This window comes from Pseudopodoces humilis, chromosome 15, assembly GCF_049639895.1.
Source record: "Pseudopodoces humilis isolate 2021_Gansu_Grassland_sample_001 chromosome 15, ASM4963989v1, whole genome shotgun sequence".
In the NCBI taxonomy this organism is placed as follows: Eukaryota; Metazoa; Chordata; class Aves; order Passeriformes; family Paridae; genus Pseudopodoces; species Pseudopodoces humilis.
Genome location: NC_142214.1, coordinates 6857570 through 6881796, shown reverse-complemented (window position 1 = coordinate 6881796; position 24227 = coordinate 6857570). Strand labels below are relative to the sequence as shown.

Here is a 24227-nt window from a genome sequence, read left to right as displayed (position 1 = left end):
ACCTAAACCTGTTCTTAAGGCTGTGTCCCCTTGTCCTATCGCTGGTTTCCCGTGAGAAGAGCCTGACACCCACCTGGCTGCAGCCTCCCGTCGGGGAGTTGTGCCCAGCGCTGAGGTCCCCCCTGAGCGTCCTTTCTCCAGGCCAAACACCCCCAGCTCCCTCGAGAGCTCCTCATCACACTTGAGCTCCAGATGCTTCACCCAGTTCTGTTGCTCTTCTCTCGACTCGTTCCAGCACTTCAGTGTCCTTCCTGAATTGAGGGCCCCAGAACTGGACACAGCACCTTCCCGTGTCATCCTGAGGGGTCGGGGAACGCACATCGTGCTGTGGGAGGGACGGGTCAACTCTCAAGACCAGGAGTGTGGATGTGGGACAGCGCGGGGACACCTGCACCCTGCCGGGATGGGGACAGCCCCACCGAGAGAACAGCTCCGCTGATGTGTCCCCTCTCCCCCGTCCCTCGCAGTGCTCCCCGCGCCCGGGGCCGCTGCACGGCAGTGCTGAGGGCGGCTCCGTCGCGGCCATGTTGAGGGCGGGGCGCGCGGGGGGGGCGGAGGCGGCGCCGGGGCCGCTGCGGGCGCGGCGCCTCTTGCTCCCACCGACCGCTGCCGCCGTCGCTCCTGTCGCTCCCAGCGCCCGCTCCCGCCGCTCCGAGCCGCCCGCAGCCGCCGCCGGCGGGGCCGCGCTCCATGGCGACCCCCAGCCCCTGCATCGTGGTGAGTGTGGAGGCTGCCGCCCGCGGGACGGGGCATGCTGGGCGCCGGGGCCGCTGTCCCCCGCCTGCCCCCCAGTAGGGTGATCTGTGAGGGAACGTGGGGGATGGCGTGCCGTATCGTGTGTTGTGGCGTGTCGTGTGGCGTCCCTGGGCGCCGGGAGCCGCCGCCCCGCGGAGTCACCTTGAGGGCAGCCCCGGCCTCCCGGCGCCGGGCCCGGGGCTGCCCGTCCCTGCCCTCCCTGCCCCCAGCCGGGCGCGTCCCTTCCCGGAGCGGCCGCGGGTCCCTCGGGGTGGGATCCGGGGGGATCCGGAGCCCGAGGGCGGCGGGCATAGCCGGCGTTGGCGCCTCCGGAGCGAAGGTGGAAGAACTTCCCCCAGCGCGGCACAACTTCCTATTCCTGTTGCTGTTCGGGGCGTGCGGGAGGCTCTGGTCGGGAGAACCCCACGTGTGTGAGCTGGGTCTGGTTCTGCAGGAGCAGCATCCTTTATATTTTTGCGTAATTGCCGCATCTGCTAAGGCTCTTAATGCTCATTTCTATTTATCGTTTTAAAGCAAGTGCCAGTGCTGATGAAGTGCGTGTCTGATGGCCGAGAGCTGTGACAGCCGCGAGGTTGCGACAGTAAATCCCTGCAGTCCATAAAAACCCTGATAAAACCTGTAGGAAGGGCCAATTCCCTTCCAGATGCAGAACGGAAGGTTTAGTAGACACGCTCGATATAACGATGGGTCTGACCAAAGAAAAACCCCATGAGTTTTAGGAAGGACCTGCCTTATTTCTTAAAATAAGTCCTTGTGGACTGCAGGGACCATGAGCTTGAGCTGTGCAGCTCACACAGGGTCAGTTTTGGATGGGAGGGTGACATAATAATGAAATACCCCAGATGAAATACTCATTAAAGATTAATCAACAAAAACTCCATGTAAGCAGTTGTCTGACCACTGGACAGGTAAGTGTTTCCACAGGCACTGAAATAAGATTTGATTCCTGTAAGGGCATTAGTAGCCAAAATGGATCCTTAAAATGCCTGCCCTGGTGAACTGTCAGTACTAACCTTCTGTTTTCCCTCTGAAATTCTTTTCCACCTAGTAGTTAGTGTTCAGCTACATAACCAGAGAGGGAAGTAATTAAAAAAACACATCATTTTCAAGCTGCAGCAGAGTTAGGGTTCAAGAAGGACTCTGTTTGATGTGACAGTGTGCCCTGAACCTCAGCAGTGTTTGGTATCATTATGTATGTATGCTAATCCCTTGTCCTAATTAATATGCACTTGCCAGTGTTGCAGGCTGTTTCATACAGGGAGTTTGCCCATGTGGAACAGGTTGCTGAAAGCTTTAATTTCAGATTCTGAATGATCTTGAACCTCCTTGTTTTGGAAACGGTGGTCAGAGCAGAGTTGCTTCATAGCAGCATAACTTGGCATGCTCAAGTAGCTCTCCTGTCTTGTCCTGCAAACTGGCTCCTGTGTTTTGTTGTGATCAAGTGTTGTGGAGATTTGGAAGGTGTCCATGTCAGAACCTCTGCTTGCTTAATTGCAGATACCAGGTTTTGCATTACACTAGGAAAATCAAAGGGTTTAAAAAGCTTATTTTTGTAATGAAATATAGAGTTTCAATGAGGTGTAGTAACTTCACTTTCCTGCTCTCCACTAGAGAAGAACGTTGTAGGACTTTCCTTCACACATTGCATTGTATAACAACTCACAATATTTCAAGTAACCCTTGTGAGCTCTCAGATTACACTTTACTCTGTGTTCAGTGTGACTGATGTTTTTAGAGAGGGGGAACATAAGGTGGTTCTGATGAGCGTTGTGGGTTTGATAGGTTTTACTCATGGGTTTGATAGTTTTTACTGAATAAAGCAAAGGACTTGAAGTTTCTCAGTACAGACTTTCTATAAGTCTTTGTAGAAATCTCACCTTATTTCCTTTTCAGATTGGCGATGATGAACAAGGTTATGACCTGGATTTGTTCTGCATACCTAAACATTATGCAGATGATTTGGAAAAAGTCTATATTCCTCATGGGCTCATCATGGACAGGTTTGTTTGACTTCAGACAGTACATTGATTGCATGAAACTGGAATAAACATCTTCCAGTGATAATTTTGCTGCTTGGAGACTGCCTAAATAGATACATTTAATTAGAGGCTCAAATGTACAATTAATTTTTTTTTTCTTGGCTTCTAAGAGTTTGTACTTTTGCAGTCATGCTATTCTTTGAAAATTGCTCATAATTCTCAAGTGAAATTTTGTAGTATGTAGCAACCTAGGACTTTCCTTCCAGTGTTTCTTTGATGTTTTACCTTCTTAAAATCTAACTAGAAGATGTTTTGTTGTGTCAGTTCAGTCTGAAAATATAGTCTCTTGAATTTCCATAAGATATTAATAAAAGTAAACTATTAATCACATCATTTTGTCTCTCTCATGTTGATAAATAATGTCCAACTTTCTCCTGCCTTCCGAGAAAGATGTTATCTTCTGCAAATATCAATCTGTCACTTCTGTGGTTGCTGAAATCTGTGATGTGCTGTGCAAGTTTTATCTTGTGTGATCAGAAGTGTGTTCATAAGCCTGCAAGACATTTTTGTTTTACTTTGTGTTTGTAAGTTGCTAATTTCCTTTATGAGGAACTGGAAGTCCATATAGAGGAAAAAAATTGGACAAAGTACATGTCATTAAGGAATTGACGTAAAGTTTCTAATGGTTGGCTTTCTCTGAGAAACCTGCTGTCAGCTGGCACACAATAAATGCAGACCATGCTTTCTAAAATAAATGGCAAAATAAATTTAGAAACAATTATTGCAGAAAAATGGTGCAGTGTTCTCTTGCTCTGCCTTGCTGGTATTGTATTCTGCTTTCAGGACAAGTTTCTGGCATTCTGATTTGGCAAATAAACATAAACTCTTCAGTTTACAATTTGAGAGTTTTCTTGCTTGTCAGCTGGTGAGGGCTACTGCCTTTGGGGTTGTGTTAGCTTACATTGCTCTTTGCATGGAAGCTGAACCTGTCTTTGGAAGGAAAAAACACACCTTCATGTCTCATATCTGACAGTGAAATAGTTTCAGGGTGTTAAGGTTTGCTTTGGCTGCCTGTGACATAGGAAAACAAGCTCATTTGGCAGTGCTACTGTTGGATTAACCTTGAAAAGCAAAAGTTTGTTGACCAGTAACATGTAAAAGTGACCAAAGTGGTGGGCAAATATTTCCAAGCAAAATGCGTTTCCAAGTTTGCTGCGTGTGTTTGCTGCTGCTAGGAGTATCAGACACTGCTGCTGTGATGAACAAATGAAATGTTATGACAGCTCACTCTTCCTTGGTTTTGTTTAGGACGGAGAGACTGGCACGAGAAATTATGAAGGGCATGGGAGGACACCACATTGTGGCACTCTGTGTACTCAAGGGTGGCTATAAATTTTTTGCTGATTTATTAGACTACATCAAAGCCCTGAACAGAAACAGTGACAAATCAATCCCCATGACAGTCGACTTCATTAGGTTGAAGAGTTATTGTGTAAGTATCTATGCAGTACTGTGCAATTTTTAGCTAAGTAGACTACAAATTATTAACAGAGATGGTTTAATATTGTTACTACTCTAATATGCTAATATTAAACAAATAGAAAAAAAATAGGGGAAAAATAGAAAGAAAAACAGGGGAATTTAGAGTCACAAGCCAATTTACTCTTTCTCTGCCTTATTATAGAATATGTTTTCTTTTAGATATTGTTATCTCCTCACCCCAGTAAAATCGTTATGCTGAGGAGAGAGACCTTTTACATGTCCTTTACTTGTTCAACAGTTTCTTCTCTGCCCACAGCTTCATCTCTAAAGCTGTGCCTCTAGACTGGTACAGAGAAATCTCCTGCAACTATTATTACAAAAAATTAGTTCTGGGAGTTTTCATATGGCCCAGTCATCATTCTTGGACAGGATGACTTGAAAGCTGCAGAAATGGTTCCCTATCTCATTTTTGTTTGGATGAACAAAACACTGAACAAAATTAGTTGTATTTGGCCATGAGTAAACACTAGATACATTAATCTAGATTAGTGAATTAATAGCTTCTGAATATTGCATTACCTTTTCAAGACAAGGCATAGGTTGCCTTGGGTTTAGATTTTTAGAGAAATAATTTATTTTGATTCTGAACACAAATATTCAACTTTTAGGGAAACAGAACATCATGTAACACAAGGTAACTTTCAGGTTTTACAGAAGGAAGCATGGGGTTATGTTGTGCAGGTCAGGGGAGGAAGTAGGTGTTTGTAAACACTGTATGATTTCCGACTTACTGATAGCCAAGTCTCATGTTTTTTGGGATTTCAGAAATTTATTATTTTTTTCCCTAAGACCATCTGTAAGATGGAAATAATGACTTTTTTTTTTTAGTTTCAGTTTAAAATGTTTGAATACATTGTTTTACAATGTTATGCTGTTGTTCTGTATCAGCAGCTTTGCATTGAAGTCAGGGTTACTTGTTACAGCTGTAGATCAGTCCCTTTTCCAGCAGAAAAATACAGGTAACTGAATTGAAAAAAAACACTCTCATCCTTTGTTTTATTAAACTGTGAAACCTGAGGTGGAATTATTTGCAGGCTTAGTCTGGGCTGTTGCAGAACTTGATAAATCTGTGATTCCTGTCAAGCTCTCCATTAACATGTCGTGACAAAGGCAAGAACTGCACGGAGCTTTGGTGCAGTCCTTTTGCAGGAAAAGCAGCCCTGGCTGCCTGGGGCACACACACAGCTGCTTGTCCAGGGGTTACCTGGAGACCACACTTGGGTTTGCAGAGCACGAGGCACTAATTTAGTTATGTGCTTTAATGAGAGTGCAAGGCTGGGCAGAAGGGCTCGTGCCAGCCTTTGGTTGTATCTCACAAGGCACTTTGTGCTTATGCACTGTGCTCAAATCAGCGAGGGACAGCAGTCTGAGCCTCTCTTCTTCTGTGCCTCACAAAAGGGGAGGCTCCTGCCTCCAGTCCACTTCACCCCAACACCCCCACATGCCCATGTATTCTGCCTGTAAAAATGACAGAAAACTGAATGTCTCTATTATAGAATAGTAGGTTAAAGAGTAGGAAATTATGGCTTCTGCCTGTTTTTTCTTAGAGAGGAAATTTTGTATCTTCTGCTTTCTCCACTTAAGAAGACTTCCAATAACTTATTTGTTTAAAAAATCAGTACAAAGACTACACCCTTCATGCTCACTACTTTCTAACTCAGGAAAAAAATACTGGAGAAATAGTTTGAAACACCTGAAAAAAATCTCTGCTAAAAAGCAAGGCTGAGATTTTACTGATGTCCCAGGTGTGTTTTGGTTCATTTCTTTGCTACAGCTGTTTTTATTTATTCTCTCTCAGAACTACAGTGCCTTGATATTAATAGGGGAGTGAGCAGCAAAGTAAGTTTTATGGAGATTACAATAGTTATTTTACTATAGAAACAAGTGGATGAGGAGAAAAGCAGAGAAATGTAGACAGAAAGCTATTGAAGTCAAATGTTTTCCTTGAGGTGTTGGCTTGAGGGCTTTTGATTTTGTCAGCCATTTCTATAAAAGAATGTTTTCTTGTTCTGGATGAGTGAGGGAGCTGCTGTTATGTGATGCCTCCACTACACTATTTTTGAGCATTTCTTTTCTGTAAACTCACTTAGGTGGTTATTAATATCCAAATTTAGGTCCTTTAGATTGCATAATTTGATAGACTGGATAAGATTATCCTATCATGGACATATATGTAACAGCTTGTCTGAGTCTTCCATCAGTAATAGTGTCAGAGTGCTAAATCTGCTCTGTAGTTTTGATCTGTGCTTTGCTACAGGAAGGGATCTGTGTTTAGTGGTGTGAAAATCATCACAGACTGTAATGGACAGTTGAAAGTGGAGCTTTCAACTCTCTTGTTGCTGTCTCTGGATATGATTACTGGATCATGCTGCCTGCCTTCACACACTGGATAAAAGATGTTAAAAATATCCTGGTCGCATAAATCAAGCAGATGAACTTTTGTAATGGTTCTGTAATTGATGTAATTGAAGGTCTATTCTTGTTTCAAACTGATCATTTAATATTTACAAGCATATGGGGGGTTTTTTTGTGTTGCAATGCAAAGTTCATACTGTACTGCACCCAAAATAGTTCTGTAAGAATACTGACATGATCAAGCTATGATTAAACTTTACTTGTAACTCCAGTTTTCCAAGTCCTTACGGATGAATTTTAATGATCTGGCAAGCTGTTAAGAAATGGAAATATAGTGTTTGTGATCTGGCTCTCAGTATTCTTGACAAGCAGTTTATTCTCTTTGTGTTACAAGAAGAATGGCTTTCCACCAGTCTCCTGCATTTAAGCATGGAAATGAGCAAATGTTGCTTGTATTGTCATGAAGGGCAGCCAAAAGACAGTGGATGTGTTGCGCTGTCACTGGCAAAAATAGGGATTTTCAGTGGACTGTGTGGTAAACTCTGGTTAGGCTGGTCAAAGCAGTATTCTGAAAGGTCTCTGCTAACCAAACCTTACAGCAGATAATGTAAGGAACTTAAAATGCCATTTTAAAAGGTGATCTTGGAGTCACTTGAGTCAGGAGTTACAATCTTGTAAAACTTAATTGTTTTTCAGCAGTGACAACAGGGAGGCAGTGGTAATAGTTCTATACAGTAAAACTCCCATGTGTTAAACCATGAAGCATTAAAGTATAACCAGTACTGAACTTGAAAGTAAGGCTCCTAAAGATAATTAAAACCTTGCTTAATGATTAAACAAATTTCTTGCCAGTGGAAATCTGGTTACAACCAATGTCAGAAATCTTTAACTGTTGTTTCACCCTTTTATTGCTCAGGAACTTAGCATGTAAATATGACATCTAATATGAACTGTGAGACACTGTCAAGGTTTAAAGTCAATTGACTGAGTTTATTAAACTGCAAAGATTTGTGAGGCACTCCTATCAGCTGTTTTTAACTTTCCTATATAACAGTTCATTTAAATTTTATCACAGTTTAGATTTAGTGAAGCAAAACGCAGTATAGTGATGGTGTACCTGTGTTGCTGTTCAATTGTATAAGGACTAATTTGATTTGTTACCAATATTGGCTGTAAACTGAGCATAAGCTTTTCTGGTTATTTTTGTAGCTTATTGTTCTAAACAGCAATCAGTGCCTTGTTTGCTGGCTATTCTTGTTATGATTGCCTATTCTTATTCAGAATAAGACTTTCCAAAGCAATAAAGTCTAAAATGTAAATTACCAGCTATATAATATCCTGTAGCTTGGAGACCAGAAGTGTTTTTTGTCCTGTTTCTATATCTGTAGAGAATGCATAGTAAGTCCTTGATTTTCAGATACATATGTGTATATAATGGTCACAGATGAGAGATGATGCCTCATAATGTGTTGATGCAAATCTCTTGTCAAACAGTCTTTAATCTGAAATACCATCTTTGAAGTTGATCACTTGTAATTTCTTCGTTCATAGAGAGATGCTGTTGTTTCCATGCTTCTGGAAGTTTTAATGTTTACTAGTTGTGTACTTCACAGTTTTGACATTTACTGCAAGAAGAAAATCAGTTTAATTCTTCTCATGCTAACGTTCACCCTCCTCTTTCTTAGAATGATCAGTCAACTGGAGATATCAAAGTCATTGGGGGAGATGACCTCTCAACCTTAACTGGAAAGGTACAGCTCTCTGTGTGTCTGTGTTGGTGTTGCCCTGAAGCAGTGGTGGGAATTCGTAGTGTAAGGTGCAGCCCACGTCAGGGACACAATTCCCCATGGTAGGCAGTGACAAGAAGAGGAAATAGGAGAATGTAAATTGTGAATCTGCTTTTCTCCAGTGATTCTGTGGAGATCATTGCGCCAGATGTCAGGGGTTAAAGCACCACTGCTCCTGCTCTGTCACAACACATCACTTCCCCCTTCTTCTCACACATAGATGATTTTTAAGACATGTATGTCAATGTAAAGGATGTAGGTATGACAGAATTGTACATGACTGCAGTAGGACACTCTTCTCTAGAAGAATAGGAATTGTATAGACTCTGTTTTGATCTCTTTTGCATATGTCTAGAGTTTTCAAAGTCTGGATAATTCAAAGACTGTACTTAACAGGAGCTGTCGAGAAGAATCTCAGCTAATTGTTATTAGAGCATCAGAAATGTTAAACTACAAAGCAGTTGCTGTTACACATGTAAACATAAATATGGTACAAATATTTAACTGCACTGAAAATTAATTATGAAAATTAATAAGAAATCGTATGTTGTCTAGATACTAACGGATTTCTTTGTCTTTTTCTTCCTACCAGAATGTTTTGATCGTAGAAGTAAGTATTGTTTTACTTGGAAGTTCTAATGTGTGACAGATAAAAAAGTTCTAATAGAAGTTGTTCCTAAGCCAGAAAACCTAGTGTTTCTAGTTTCAAGGTTTCCAGCTTCTGAGTTCAGGCCTGAGTTTTGCAAGTGGTCTCTGAATAAGCTGTGTTTTGAATTCTCAAATTGCATTCAATTGCTATATTTAACCAGGAAAACATCCATCTAACATGGTTTGTACTTTCTTTCAGTTTTCTGAGATGTTTTCAATTCTAAAATGTCTAATTTTTCTTTTTTTTTGTTTGTTTGTTAGAAAAAATAGCCAAAAAAAAAAGTGATACTAAGCACGTTGTTGTTCTGGGTTCAGCACAGCAAGCTAGGAGACTAAACTGCAGAGGTGGAAAGAGTATAAGTACCCCAAAATACATGAAAAACAGATCTAAGCCCAGCCTTCCTGTGTATAGCTTCTTTAGAGAATAGTTGCATAGAGAATGCTAATTCTTAATTGGCGTTTTGCAATTGCTGAATTCCTATTCCTCTGTCTTGTCATGGTTCTCTGGGTTAATACCAGGTTCAGTACAGCTCAGTTTGATTGCCTGGTAGGTGTTGTTGCTTAATTCTTGCTTTCTTACCTCTATCTTGATCAACACCATTGCTAATGTGCAGCCAATGTCACTTTCCTTGAGTAAAATTGACAATTTCAAGATAGGGAAGCAGCAGCAGTAGACAGGAAAAACGAATGTGCAATCTAATAATGTGTTAAGGCTCCAAATAATGGAAATGGCATGTTTGTAAGCAAAGAAACAACTGTGGCAACTGATTCATCAGCCAAAGGAAAGGATGTTTCCTCTCATAAAATGTGTTTCTATGTATTATTTTCCTAATTTGAGAAGGTTATATTAGTCCACAGGAAGCACATGCAGTTGCAAAACTCCTACCAAAATAGTATGTATACAGCAGTCATTGTGTCATCAGTGGTGTCCTTTGAAGTATATTTTGCTTCAGCTAGACAGATGTGTTTAATTATGTATCTGCTCCATTTCAGATGAATGTAATCCCCAGATTAGGTTAGTTTCTTATTTGTTTAGTGAATCATCTGTCCGGTGACTCGTCTTACACACTCAGCTATGAACACTTACTGATCACCATTTTAACTGTCAAATGATAAAATGCACAAATTACAATGCAATTGTAAATTTGATGTCATGAGCGCTAGGCTTTTCTTTACTGCATCCCTTTAATGTCCAAAAATATCTGTACAAAATGGAGATTCATCTCCAATAAACAGCTCATCACACAACAGAAAATTAGTAATAGGTTCTGCTTTTCTCTTAGAACATGGAAGTAGCTGTTTATTTACTAGCTTTGATTTTCATCTATATACCTGTACATCTTCAACTTCTCTGGAGTTTAATGATTAAAAGCATTGAGTGTTAATGGTAATACTGACAGGTGCTCTGTTGAGTTTGTTGTTTGGTTTTTATTTTAATTGGGAGTCATGGGGAAATCAGCTGAAACCAGAATATTGCTGTTTCTTTGCTGTTTGCCTCCTTTACTTCAAATAGATTTGATTTTAGGCTAGGGCAAGGACTGTCCCTCTAAAGATAGTGTGATTGTTTGAGTCTAAATGAGGCAGCCGTTTCTGGTGCTTCAGTTTCAAGCCATATTTTTTTATTTATTTTCTGTTTATGTGTGCAGTGAATGGGATTAAAATGCCATGTCAAAATTTATTTTAGCATGTTTTAGACTTCAGAACTGCACTCAGACTTCCCTGTGCAATTTTTTCAGGTATTTCTTGGCTCTGTAAAGTAAATTGTACTCCTTTTCCTTTAACTGTAATAATGAGTTGTTCTGCCTGTTTTTCCTTCTTGCTTTTCCTCCTGTTGAATACTCTGTAACTGAGCTCAGCAGCGAGACTAACATTACTCTTATCATACTCAAATTAAACATTATCTCATTGCTGCAAGGAGCACAAGCCATAAAATATCCAGAAGGAGCCAAGAAGGTCATTGCAGTAACTGCTTGTTCAGCAGCTGCTTCCAAAGTCGTGGTTATCCACAACAATTAAGCACTCTTGTTAACGTGTGTGATCACTTTACCCAGCGTGGTTGCAAAAACCCAGCGCTGTGTTTCATGCCACCTGGATTTGGTTGTGAGCATTTTTACAGGCTGTAGTTTGCCATATTTTCATGCTGCTGTGGATGAGCAATTTTGGGTGTAGAAACTTGAAAGTGCTACTCTGACATCTTTAATATTCTGTTTTACATGAGTGTTTTTATTTTCAGGATATAATCGACACTGGTAAAACAATGAAAACGTTGCTGTCTCTACTTAAACAGTACAATCCAAAGATGGTGAAAGTAGCCAGGTAAATGTTTGGTGATTATTTGTGCTGGTTTTCACCTTAAGAAGGTTTAAAAAAAACCCCAAACCAACAAGTAAAAACAAACATAGAACACATTTCCATGGAAGAGAAATGGGAGGGAACATTTCTGCAGGAGTCATATGTGATGTGATATGTTGAAGTCACTACTTGTTTAAACTCCTAAAGCACTTTTGCATGTTATAAGCACATGTGTATGTGAAGGATGCTGGAAACACTGTTCTTTCCACTCTTATTGCTGGAAGAATTCCTGTGCTTCAGAAGGGCATAACTTGTGCATGCCTGGAACACCTCTTGCCTATCATCTTATGGTAAGCTTTGTGGGCTTTTACCACTGAAGTCCAAGTTTAGAAGTATCTAGAAGAATTTAAACATTTTGGTATTAAAAGAAATACCCTCTCAAGTTGATAAACACGAATTTAGTTCATAAATATAGACTTTAAGTAGAAGGGGGAATAAAAAAAAATAGTGGTTGTCACTTACCTGTATGTAGTGTCTCTCCAAAGATGTTTGTTTCTGCTGGCAGTATCTGCAGCTTCACTATACTGCAGTGGTGTACCTGTGCAGTGGAGACATTTTTCTATTTTTTCTTCTTTAATTGTGGAATTTAATTAGTTTGCACACTAATATGAGTGAATGTGCAGTGTGCACAGTGTAGCTGAGCTTTAGAGGTCATTCTGTGAGAGTCACCCAGTCATATGCTCTTCCAGTCTTTTCTACTTAGTTACACCTTTTATCAATTCATTTCAAAATATTTCATAATTAAATAACTTGCAACCAACAAGAAATGTTGAGGATGATATTGTATTATTAACCAATATCAACATTCTTCCTGCTTCTGTCTAAATTGCATCTGTTGCACTGCTATGCTGTGCTTGTGTATTTTTTAATAAAAGCATAATGATTGCTGGGGATTAGAGATAAAGCAGAGCTGGGTGTAATATCTAATCTCTTGTGTTGCCATAACAATGTCAAAGCAGTTGTTAGACTTACCAGAACAGCTCTTCTTGCTAATAATCTGGAGGTGACCTGCTGAAGGTGAGGCCATTGTGGATTTTTCCCTGGCTAGTTTTTAAGTATGTGTCACTGAAAAGTGTTGCAACACTACAGTGTAAAAATATCATATCATATTGTTAATATCATATAATATAATTAATATAATCTAATATGTGCAAAGACCAATTTCCTGTATTTAAACCTCTTGGGTTTAAACCTGCCCAGGGAAAGACCTGACCAGGTAAACATGAGCTTTCTAGATAGGACTATATTCTTAGTTGCTTCACTTCTCTCTCTTCTATTGTTTTTCCTTTTTGGTTAATTTTTTTGGTTGTTGTTTTGTTGTTGCTGTTGTTGATTGGGTTGGGGGTTTTGAGCTTTATTTTGTGGTTTGGTTTGTTTTTTTTTTAGTTTTCTATTTATTTTCCTTCAGACAATTAAATAGTTGTAGTAGGGAGATGTGAACTAATGCTAGTACTACTTTGGGGTTTCTTTCATCAAATTCTACACCAATTCTCAAAAATTAAGTCTCCCAACTAGAAGTTTCATGAACTAAAATCAAAACTGTGACTGTGGCAAATGAAGCCACATCTTCAGTGGTGATCCAGAAGGGAAGGGGGGGTCTGTGTTTAGTGTACAGAGTTATGCTGGTCCTGTTTGCATTCAGCCATCAACCACTTTTTGTTTTCCTCTCTGTTTCCCAGACAGACAAATGTCAAGCCTGTGGGATTGCTCTACCGAATAATGAGCAAATCAAACTAAGCTAGCAGGGCATTTCTCTCTACCACAGTACTCCAGCTTTGTAACTCCATGCTTTTTAGCCCTTTGTCTATTAAATCTAGTATCCCCTGATCATCAGAATCAATTACATTTTCTTTATGGGGGTAATTAGTACTTCCAGTGAAAACCAGTTAAAGAGAATTTGCGCAAGTGCAATTGAGGTTACATTCAAGCAGCTGAACTTTTGCTTCATAAAACTTAGGCTTTTGTTGGGCTTTTTTCTTGGGCCATATCCCAGATTGTTGCCTCTTTACCTACAAGGTAAATTGCTGAACTTCCTGAAGTTCCTAACATACTAACATACAAAATCCCAGTAAGCTAACTTTTCACAGTGAAAATCCATCCAGATAGTGTCTCCCAGCCTTTTCCTTGCAGACCTATTAGTTAGCCTTAAAGCTCTGAACCATTTGTGATTCTGGAAAGTTTTGATTTTTTCATTATGATCTTTTGTACCTGCAAGAAAAATAGTGGTTTAAAATGTGTAATTATGCTGTCAGTCATGCACACTTAGGCCTAACTCAGCTTCTCTGTCATAAAAACAGTCTTATATATTTGTACATGGTGCTTTTCCATATTTCAGTTGTACATTAATTTTATTTGACAGCTTGTTGGTGAAAAGAACTCCTCGAAGTGTGGGATATCGGCCAGACTGTAAGTGACTTTTGACAACCATTTTTCTTTATTGAAAGTACATCTGTGTATCATGTATGTTTTGCTCAAAGTCCAAGGATGTTCCAAACAGGTTTTTACTAATTATTCTTGATAAAGTTTGCTCTTGTTTAGATAATTTAAATATTTGGAATGTATTTTGAGACAGTTAATCAGAATTTATAACATTTGCAACATTTTATTATATTGAAAATCAAACTTTGATATTTTGGTCTAGGTTACATGTGCAAAATTCTCTCAGCTTGCATGTAGTCAAATGTTTCACTGCTGGATTCACCTTTTGACACTTTTGGGAGTGATTTGTGTGCCTTAGCCTATCCACCTGATAAAATACCTAAATTGGCACTGTTATGTCTGGGTATCTGAATTACTCCCTTCTTGTCCTCTGTCTATCCCAAGACTGTTAATGAAGGAACATCCACAGCAGACAGTGGTAAGAAAGTGACAGCTCCTCATGTCTTGGGCAGGGCTGTGTGTTTTAACTGTGTTCCAGAGGCTAAATTCCTGTTATTTTCATTATGGAAGTGAAGTGAATTGAGCAGCAGAATCACATCCTCTTCCTCCTCCTTTCCAAGGCTGTATAATGCTCTGTAAGTGAAGCTTTCTGAGGCTTCATTGAGGTGTTCCCTTCATTCAAGGACGCCCCTCATTCCTGGGATCTCATTATAGGCTTATCTGGGCTAATGGTGCCTTTGGAGCATCTTGCAGCAGATGACTTGTTTTGCCATCTGTCCCTAGAGACAACCTGTCCTGAGCAGGACATGTGAGCTCTGAAGGAGACAACAAGGCAGCAGTGGCTGGGCCTCCATTTTATCCCTGTGTTGTGAGGCCCAGTAAGTATTAAACATCACCTTAGTTTTTCCAAAAGTGCCTGTAGCCTTTTATTTGAATTGCATGCTTTATCTCAGTTTTCCTTACTGTGGCCAAGGAGAGAAAAAAGACACAGCTTTCCTGCTCAGGAGTCTTTCATTTTAGTATGTGGGGAAAAGCACTTTGGAAATTTTATATTTTAAATAATTTAATTACTCTTTTTGGTCATTTTATAGTGACAGGGTGGACTGGTGCTGCCTGACAAAATGTTCTACTAGAGCTGTTCAGACGATCTGGAATGGTTGCTGTCCTCTTTTAAGGCAGATTTTTTGGGAGATAAAAATCACAACCAAACAAAAAGCATCAACAAACCGAAGCCAAAAGCAAACCCAAAGCAGCCAACCCACACTTGTTTCTGAAACCTGCAAATGACCCTTCCTGCAGCCCTGTCTGGAGTGCAGGTCCAGCTCCCAGAGGCGCTGCCTCTGGAATCATGCTGTGAGGGGGATTTGTGTTGTGCTCACAAGTCCACTGCTGCTGCAATGGCTTTTCAGGCATCTAGGAAGTGCCAAGTAGGGTTGGCAGTTTTGTACATATTTGGAAAGTCTGAGGACATTTTCAAGGAATTTTACATTCTCATAATAATATCCTGTCGGTACATTTAAGAGCTTCCATTCATTTCTTGCAGACTAGCACCAGGCAGCTGTGTGAGAACCAATAAATGCATCTCATTTAATTTCCTTTAGTTGATAAATCAACAAAGTTAAAGTTGTAAAATAACTGAAATATTAATCTGAGGGTACTTGAATAGAAGAAATGAAATTAGTTACAATCTATAGCTATAAAATTCCTTATCATCTCTGTAAAAAGGTATGGTGAACTCTAGGAAGTTCTTTTTCTAACACACTGGTAATTAACGGTCTTTTTTAGTTGTTGGATTTGAAGTGCCAGACAAATTTGTTGTGGGATACGCCCTAGATTACAATGAATACTTCAGAGATTTGAACGTAAGTAATTTTTCCCGTATGTTTTTCTCCATTTAAAACTGGGGAGGAGGAAGGAAGGGAAATCTCCTTACATCATTCTCCCTGCTCTGTAAATCATGCCTCATGTTCTAGTGATGAGAACAAGCCTGAGAGCAGCAGGGCAGTGTTTGGAGCTCTGATCAAACTAAAAACTTATTTTGCTGCGTGCAGAGTGGAGGCTGCAGAGCTGTCAGCTTTGAAATAATGTGAAGTTTGTGTGAAGTTTCTTGTCTCACCAGATGTCTGCAACAAATAAGTGCATTTATTTAGTTACATCAGAGTTAAAGAAGAGAGATCTGGGAAGCAGTTAAGAAGGGCTCACATTATTTTTATCATTAATTCTTCATCTGGGTCTCACCAGACCCAGCAGACACTGTGTGGGACAATTAGGAGAGAAAAAGTCAGTGTAGAGATTTTTGGACCAAAAAAAGGCCTAAGATTTTCTGCATAAACGGTGCCAGAAGATCTTTCCTCCTGAAGTGTGTACAGCGCACTTGTGTTGCTTTCAGAAGCTTGTTATTGATGTCAAATCTTGGTCTCTTAGTTTACTTTCCTAACAGGAGCTTTTTATTTTATTTTGTTTCAGCATATCTGTGTGATCAGCGAGACGGGGAAGCAGAAGTACAAAGCATGAAAGCAGAGTTCAAGTGACAACAGAGCTTTGAAATGTTTTGTTTACTGAGTCCTATCTTTCACAGGCTTCAGCTCTGGTACACCAGCTACACTTTAGAATACCCCAGCCCCATTGCCATATGCTTACTGTAATTTATTGCATGTACAATATAAGAGCTCGTCTTGTTCATTTATATTTTAGAAATGTAAACAATTAGTGCAGTACTGCACTCCTTATTTTGATTTGCACTATGACTCTACCGACTATCGCTGCCCCTGGTTGGGTTGTGCTGTTTGTGAGCTCCAGAGTCTAACTCTTGCAGTGGTAAATTGCTTAAACCTCATCAACCCAGAACTGAAATAGTTCAAGTACTGTAAATGTAAAACATTTTATGATAGGGAAGTCTATTAGTAATATTTTTAAAATCTGTAATTTAAGTTTTATATTTTAATGCACAGATGTGATTGTGATTAATGGATAGTTGCACCTTTGGGTGTTATAAAGCATGAGGAGCAGCCAGTTACAGTATCTGTAATCTTCGGGGGGCTCATCCAAATCTCCTGGAGTTGCCTTATTGCTGTAAAGGAAGTCTGGGTGAAAAGTGTGTTTTTCTTTTTTCTTTTTTTTTAAAGATGGAATGACAAAACAGAATGTTTAAAATCTAATTTTAGTTGAGCTGCCTATTTCTGTTAGATTTTATTTCTTTAAAAATATCCATCAGTCTGTGGAATTGCCTTTTGAATTTAGACAATTTTAATATATTTGTGGAGAAAAAAAGTATTGTAATGTTTACTTTATAAGATCTACAAGGCAAAGTACTTTAAATAAAGGCTGTCTCTTTAAAATAAGCCCCAAACAGCTATCCCACTCATTCTGTATATTAAAGTGCTCTTGAAATTTTCTTCTCAATAATATTTTTTGTAACTGCTTGTGACAGTGAAGGCAGACTCTACATTTGTTACCTTTGTAGAGCTTTTGGTTAATGCAATCCTGTCTAAGAGACAGATGATTAAAGTGCTATGGGAAGATCCTGAAACAATTGCATCTTCTCTAACCAAACCAGATTCCAGAGAGAACAGTTGAAGCAACAGTCCTTTGTTCTGTCTTGGCAAAAATGAAGCGTAGAGGTTCTGTGTCCATGAAACATATCCATATCCATGTGGGAAAAACCCACAAAAAACCACATTTTGTAAGTAATTGTTTTGGTTTGTTTAGTTAGCACTTCTTTTCATGTGGAGTCCAGTTCTGAACATGGCAGCCCAGCTCACACCTGTGTTTGTGCTGTGCTTTTTGGTTCTTCTACTTCTGCATGTCGATTCTCCCACCACATCCTCGGATTTAATGCTGCTCAGTGCCTAATACACAATGGAGTTTTTGAAAGATTCTGTTTTGAATGATTTTTCTGTGGTTTTGAAGTTTGAGTCTGTGTTTTTCCAAGAACTGCACACTACTGCCCATCCATGGCTTGCTCAGTTACAGCTGACCTAGTATTAATGATGGTAATAGCAGACCTAAAATATGAATTCACACAATGTAATTCACATCACATGACCACATTTCTGGGACATCTGTTTGTAAATTGGAATTCTCTTTAACAAATATTAGAATGCTGATCATTATTATACTGCAGGCTATTCTTTCAGAGAGCTTTTCTTCCAGTGCACTACAAAGTCTGATTGTATTTCTGGATTTGTCTTAAATCACCTTTGTGTATCTGCCTGTTTAAGAATTCGTTGAAAAACATCTTCAAGAAGAGGAAATACTCTGTCTCCTGAAAGGTTTTCCAGTCATGGTTAAGGCAATTACTCACGTGATGCGATTTGGGAAAGAGAAGAGGGGTTAAGTGATAACAGGAGGTTTATCTTTCAAACTGTAGCTGGAGTGGGGAATTCCTGGTGGCTTGGGGGAAATGGGTTGGAATTGCATGGACTGTGTGGTCACAGGAGAGGTTTGGGAAGATGCTGTTGAGCCACACTGGCCCCAGGAGTGATGCTGGGGCAGCACAGATCTGCTTCTATCACACCACCTGTGTCTGATGGAAATTGTCTATACTTAAAATCTTACTGAATGCTCCCACATTTCAGGTGCTGTGCAACAGACACAGAGGTTTTTTCACTTCACACAGGTGCTTGTCAGATCAAGTCTATCACCACAGAGAGATTCCTTATTCAAAAGCTTTTGTTAGTCTGAAAATTGTTTAGATAAAAGGTTACCTCCTCCCTTACCCTTGCTAGGATAGTTCTATCTACTGCAGCCTTTCACAGCAGCTGTGTGCACACAACAGGAAGATAAATCCTCACTTAAAAAACATTGAAACTGCTACTTTTGAAATTGTTACTTTTTATTTGGTAATTTTAGTTAAAAGACTGGGGGTTTAGTCATACCTTTGCAAATTCAACACCAGCTTTATACGACCTAGACATATATTGTTAAAGCATTACGAAAGCACAAAGGAATATCTTGTATTTCAACATTTATGTGGCATTTGAAATTCATTAGAGTTCCACATTTTATGAATCACAAATGTATGCTGGAAAAATAATTTTGAATATTTATAGGCTTTGCTACACTGTCTCTCCCTGTGACATCTGGCATTTCTGTACATTTTGGTAGCTGAGACAGAAATGCGATGAAAAGTCTCTCTGTGAACTGAGCTGGCACTTCACTCAGGGCTTTTATTTTTTGCAATCCTGGTTTTGAAATTTGAGGCATATAAGGATCTTTGAGCTGCCTTGTAATTGTATATCCTGACTGATTAAATGGTGGTGTTTCATTGTCTCTTATGCTGCGACAATCCTGTCAAGCAGGAGCTAATCCAGCAGCGAGGAGCTGACAGTGCTTACACGGGGCTGGTTACGAGTCATTAAAGGACTGTCTGCCCGGCCCAATGTCTGCCTTTCATTCCTGTGCAGCAGGTTGCACCTTGCAAGATCAGATCTCCACTCTTGGCAAGCACCTTCATAAGCTGAGACACTGTGGTCTGGTTTTTTCTTTCTTTTTTTTAATTGTTCTAGTATTTAATTACTCAAGCAGATGTAGTTTGATGAGTATTCTGACAGGGAAAACACTTGCAGCTCTGTACAGATGCCAGTACCCAGTGAGCTGATGGTACTGCAGGCACCAAGGTGAAGAGGGTAGGGCCAGAAAAGCACAAAGATTCAACACAATCCAAGAACTGGCTGTGAGGGTTTTCATCCCTAGAGAAGTTGAGAGAGGGATGGTGCTGGTAACTGCCAGGTGATGAAAGCCTGGTGCAGGGTCTGTGTTGGGGATGCATTTGAGTGGCTGCAAATGCCCTTCTGTGTGGGGGCTCTGCTCCAGTCAAACACCAACTGATGATTTGAAACTTCATCTTGGGAGGTGGAAATCCTTGTGGAACCAGGTAGGAGAGACAGGCCAGTGATGGTGAATAAACCAAGGTGCAGGTAGATTAACCTGCTCCAGGAAGTGGCTGGTATCTGTTTAACAATTATTATTAGTGGCATCTTTATTTTGTCTCCACTGTAACCAGAAGGGAGCCAACGCTCGTGTGTCTCCTGCATATCTCCAGGTGAACTGTAGCAAATCACGGTACCTGTAGGATACAGCTTTGGGCATTAGGGCTGTGTGAGGGGATTCCCAGTGTCCTCTCAGAAGTTGTGATTCCCCACTCCAGCCCTCCACAATCAGGAAAATACCCCAGTAGATCCTGTCTGTCCGTATAAATAAGGAATCAGCTATTTCCAGCTCCAGCCCCAGCTCTCTTAGGTGGCTTCTTGGGTAGCTCATCTGCGCCCAATTTATAATCCTGAAATCTCAGCAGCACCAGCGGGCATGCTACAGAGTTGTTTTTTTGGAGACTTAAGCAAAACGTACTTTTCCCCACGATATTCTGCTACCCGTGGCAGTGAAATAACCTTGTTTAGTTCGCCTCTTCCAGCCCGGCCACGGAAAGCCCCGTGTCCCCCGTGGATTCTGCCCGAGGGAAGGGGTGTGGATGGCGCTGTGGGGCTGGCTTTGCCCCTGGAGCCCCCGGATCCGCAGGGAATTCCGTCTGTGCCGCTGGGAGCTCGGCCAGCGCGGGGCTGCGGGCAGCTGGGGCAGGGCTGGAAGAAACACGAAGGGTTTGGCTTGGCTGTCCCGCGGGTCGGAGAGGGATAGAATCCTTCTCCCAGGAACAGACTGCCTGGGATGGACAGAACGCGCTGCCTTTCCTGCGCATCCGGGAAGCGCCAGAGCTGCGGTGCTGATGCTCCGCTTGCCTGTTTCCCATCTGAGGAATTGGGACGTGACTAAGCCAACCCTAAGGCAGGGAGGAGCAGGGTAATGGGGTGTGTGTGTGTGTGTGTGTGTGTGTGTGTGTGTGTGTGTGTGTGTGTGTGTGTGAGCTTCCAAATGTTCACTGATGTGCCTTTATCAGATCTTTCCTGCCGTTTCTTTTCATGACAAATTTTTCTCCTCCATTTACAAAGCCCAAAATATCCTGCAGCAGAGAATACAAAATACGGGGTAGAAATATCTTCTGTCGTGTAAACTCCACAAAGAAAACACCCTGTGCTTTCTAGTATAGCACAATCACAATTCCCTTCTTGATGAGCTGCATCTTCCACACCTCCAGTCCCCTCCCAACCATCAGACCTTGCCTGGCACATCAGTCCTGCACATCCAAATCATTTCTTTTCAGTATGAGGGGGAAGCTATTTTCTCTCACTGACTATATGGTATGAGAACTCACCCTGGACAGTTTATAAATGAATATATGCTCTGCTTTAATCACGGTTTGAGTAAACTTCAGTATCCTGTTACTTGAACAGCCACATGGGTTTACATGAGAAATTGTGGAGAGCAACATCTTACATCAGAAAATAAAACACTTGAATTTGTGTTTTTCTTCCATTTGGTGAGTTTGTTGTCAGGAACCACTGTGTCATGAGGGTGTCAGAGCCATCGTTTGCACTGGTCATCATTGTCACTTTAGCAAACCCTCATGGGAGAGGTGAGCTGGCTTCTGTTTTGCCATGTGGCTGATATCTGCCACATCTAATTTAACCCAAGATTTTTTTCTTTGTGCAGCTTTGCGCTGGGGGCAGCTGCACAGCTGGGTACCGAGCCAGGGTCTGCTACCCCACAAAGAGAGAATGAGACACATGAAAGGTCTCTGTAGTGCAAAGAGCAGGACCTGAAGTCATTAACATCAGGCACTGGGAGTGGCTGTTGTGCACTGCACTAACACCTGCCAAAGGCAGTCCCAGCTCCGAACACGCTGGATGTGAGCTGGGGAAAAGCAGATGAGGTGGGTGGGCAAGAAGTGCAGGAAAAGCAAGATAATGCTGGATACCACAATGAGCTGCCAACCTTTGCCAAAAATTCCTTCTGCATCAAAGGAGATGAACAAAAACGCTGAAGGTGGCTTTTTGGGTTGCTTTTCCAGTGTTTACAGGAATCTGCAACACCTCGTTTGACACCCACACCACCTCTAATGGAGGTACCTAGTACTGTGAGCAGAGCAACATAACCTCAGTCTTAGTAAGTGGGATAATTTTGGCCTGGTGTAAATTTAAAAAAAAAAAAAAAAGATTGGTGTAGAAAGGTGGGAATTAGAGACTTGTTTAATGACTGCCCTCTAAGCCCAGCAGCCATGCAGTGCTGTGACGATGTGCAGCACGTATTTACCCACCACACGGAACTGCTGCCTTCCAAGTTGTTTATGAAATCACAGCAAAAACTACTGAGGGAACTCAAAGACTCTTCCTATACAGTGGTCACATGCATTCCTGATGCAGCAAATTTCACATTTAAACAAAAAAATCACATCTTGCCTTATCCTACACAAACAGAGTTTACCCAGGCTGCTTTGCCTGTGCTGCTGCCCCTCTGCAGATGCCTCAAAGCATTGCAGTGTGGGTCTGAGGGGGACTGGTCAGCCCAGGGATGCTCAGCAAAGGCATTTAGTGGGTTTTTTTTCCAAGTGGTTTGTGCTCAAATGTATTATGGAAGTCAACTTGCACTTGTGTCAAAGGCAAACTTCTACATCTCAGGAAAAAAAAAGGATAGGTGCTTCCCTAGCTTCTCAGAGAGAAAAGCACAGCTGGATGTCTGCCCCCCCTGCCCCCTGGACTTTCTGTATTAATCATTAGCAATATCCTGAAGTATCTGTGGGGACACACGAGGTGCTGGGAGCCAGGCAGGAGCCCCATCCTGCACCCTCAGCCCTCGCTCCTGACACCCCCGTGCCCCGGTCCTGGCACATCCATCACTGCTACAGCCTGTGCTGCTGTGCTGCCCTGCACAGCCACCTCCAGGGGTGCATTTCCCTGGGATCCTATTGCCTTCATTTAGCCTCTATATTTTATTTGTGTCTGCTGCCCCACAGACTCTGCGGTGCTTTTAGTCTCCCATTATTCCCATTTTGATCCTGCAGGAGACTGACGCCTGAAAGCAGTTTTAGCAGGAGTCTTCAGTTTGTGAACATGGTGAAAATGTCTTTTTCTAGCTGAGAAAAATCAAACTGACCACAACAGAAATGGCCCCAAAAAAGTAAAAGCAATTTTAAATCTTATATTCCACCTATAAATATCAGTAGAAACATTTCTTAAAAAAAAAAAGTGATGCAAAATTAATATAAATGTACAGACAATTACCAACTTTATTGACCAATTTCTCTGTTGACCAAGTAATTCACCAAGTTATTTTCCTGAGGGAAAGCAGTGTGGTACATGGCAATTAATGGCTTGACTTGTTGAGTGGGAATGAACCATTTTACAGAAACAAGTGGAATACCAGCATCTGGTTTAGAATGCATCAATTGTGCACCCTAACATTGAGAGATGTCCCTTCTGAGGGCAAAGGCTTTTAAAAGCTGCTCCTCCCCACTCACACCCCCCTCACACTGCCCCAGGCCAGAGACATTGGTGTTCCAGGGGTGCCTGTGCCGATGTTCCGACAGTGCTGACACTCCCTGCACAGAGCAGGAGCAGGGAGTGCAGCTGTAAATCAGCAAGAGGATTTTCCCCTGCCCTACAACTATTGGCTCTGATGTAGGAATTCATGAAAATAGCTGAAAAAAACAAATGTTCTGGAATTCACAACCACCAGGAGGCTGCAGGATCGGGGCTGTTAATGATGCACAATCACTGGCAGGACCGACAAGCTCATTCACACCATAGCAGATGAATCTTGACCAGGCAGGCACCACCCCAGCCCTTCCCAGCAGCATCCCTGATCTCCGTGGTGGCCCTCGTGTCTATTCCAGCAGGGTTTGGAAGCCTCAAAGCAGTGCAATATTACAGAAAAACCTTTCACCATGGGGCTGGGATAGCTCTGGAGGAGTGGTGGGTCTCCAAGCAAATCCTCAGGTGGTCCAAACTCTTTCCACCATAGCCCAAGTGGTGCCAGATGCTGCCACTGGCAGGCCCCCTATGGCAGCTGTACCAGAGCTGGGGTGTCCTGACACAGGCTGGGGCAGCTGCAGAAATTTGGGGAAGGATGATGGCTCCTTCAGCAGGGCTTCCCCAGGAGTACCCCAGGCACAAATGAGTGCCCCTCCCTCTCACCCAGCTGAAGCTCTGGTCCCCACCAGCCCTTGCATCCCCCCAATGTCCCCCACACCCCCTCCCCAGGCTCTGAATAGGGCACACCCAGGGGCCACCACTGCCCCTGTGCAGCCCCAGGTCCTCCCTCCCCCCAGAGCCCAGAGAAGAGCTCATCACCAGCTCTTGGACAGCAGGAAGTGCTCCCTGCTCCCTCCACCCCCTAGGTACCCTGGGGCAGTGCTGGGTGCAGTCCCTGCCCCTTCCCCATTCACGACACCAAGCCCTCGTTGTTTGCTGCCTCCGCAGTGGTTTATTGGGGTGGGAGCCCGGAGCCCCCGGCAGTGTGGGAAGCACCGTGTGGGTGCCACGGAGGGACCCCAAGAGCCAGAGCCCCGGCTTGTGCGGCAGGGACCGATTTCCAGCCT

General features: G+C 42.0%; 1 protein-coding gene across 1 annotated transcript; it reads left to right on the top strand.

The window, feature by feature from the left end:
* The first annotated feature begins 579 nt into the window (after positions 1-579).
* HPRT1 (hypoxanthine phosphoribosyltransferase 1) lies at positions 580-17673 on the top strand. The gene is made up of 9 exons (XM_005526174.2): positions 580-717; positions 2650-2756; positions 4044-4227; positions 8318-8383; positions 9012-9029; positions 11301-11383; positions 13779-13825; positions 15584-15660; positions 16265-17673. The coding sequence occupies exons 1-9, from the start codon at positions 691-693 to the stop codon at positions 16310-16312; spliced, it is 657 nt and encodes a 218-aa protein (XP_005526231.1). The 5' UTR covers positions 580-690; the 3' UTR covers positions 16313-17673.
* Positions 17674-24227: the final 6554 nt, after the last annotated feature.

Bases quoted from the DNA above. Each gene is read 5' to 3' on its own strand.
- HPRT1 (XM_005526174.2), top strand. From the start codon at position 691: ATGGCGACCCCCAGCCCCTGCATCGTG. The intron at 2,757-4,043 runs GTTTGTTTGACT...GGTTTTGTTTAG, and splicing joins CATGGGCTCATCATGGACAG to GACGGAGAGACTGGCACGAG. The intron at 13,826-15,583 runs GTAAGTGACTTT...GGTCTTTTTTAG, and splicing joins TGTGGGATATCGGCCAGACT to TTGTTGGATTTGAAGTGCCA.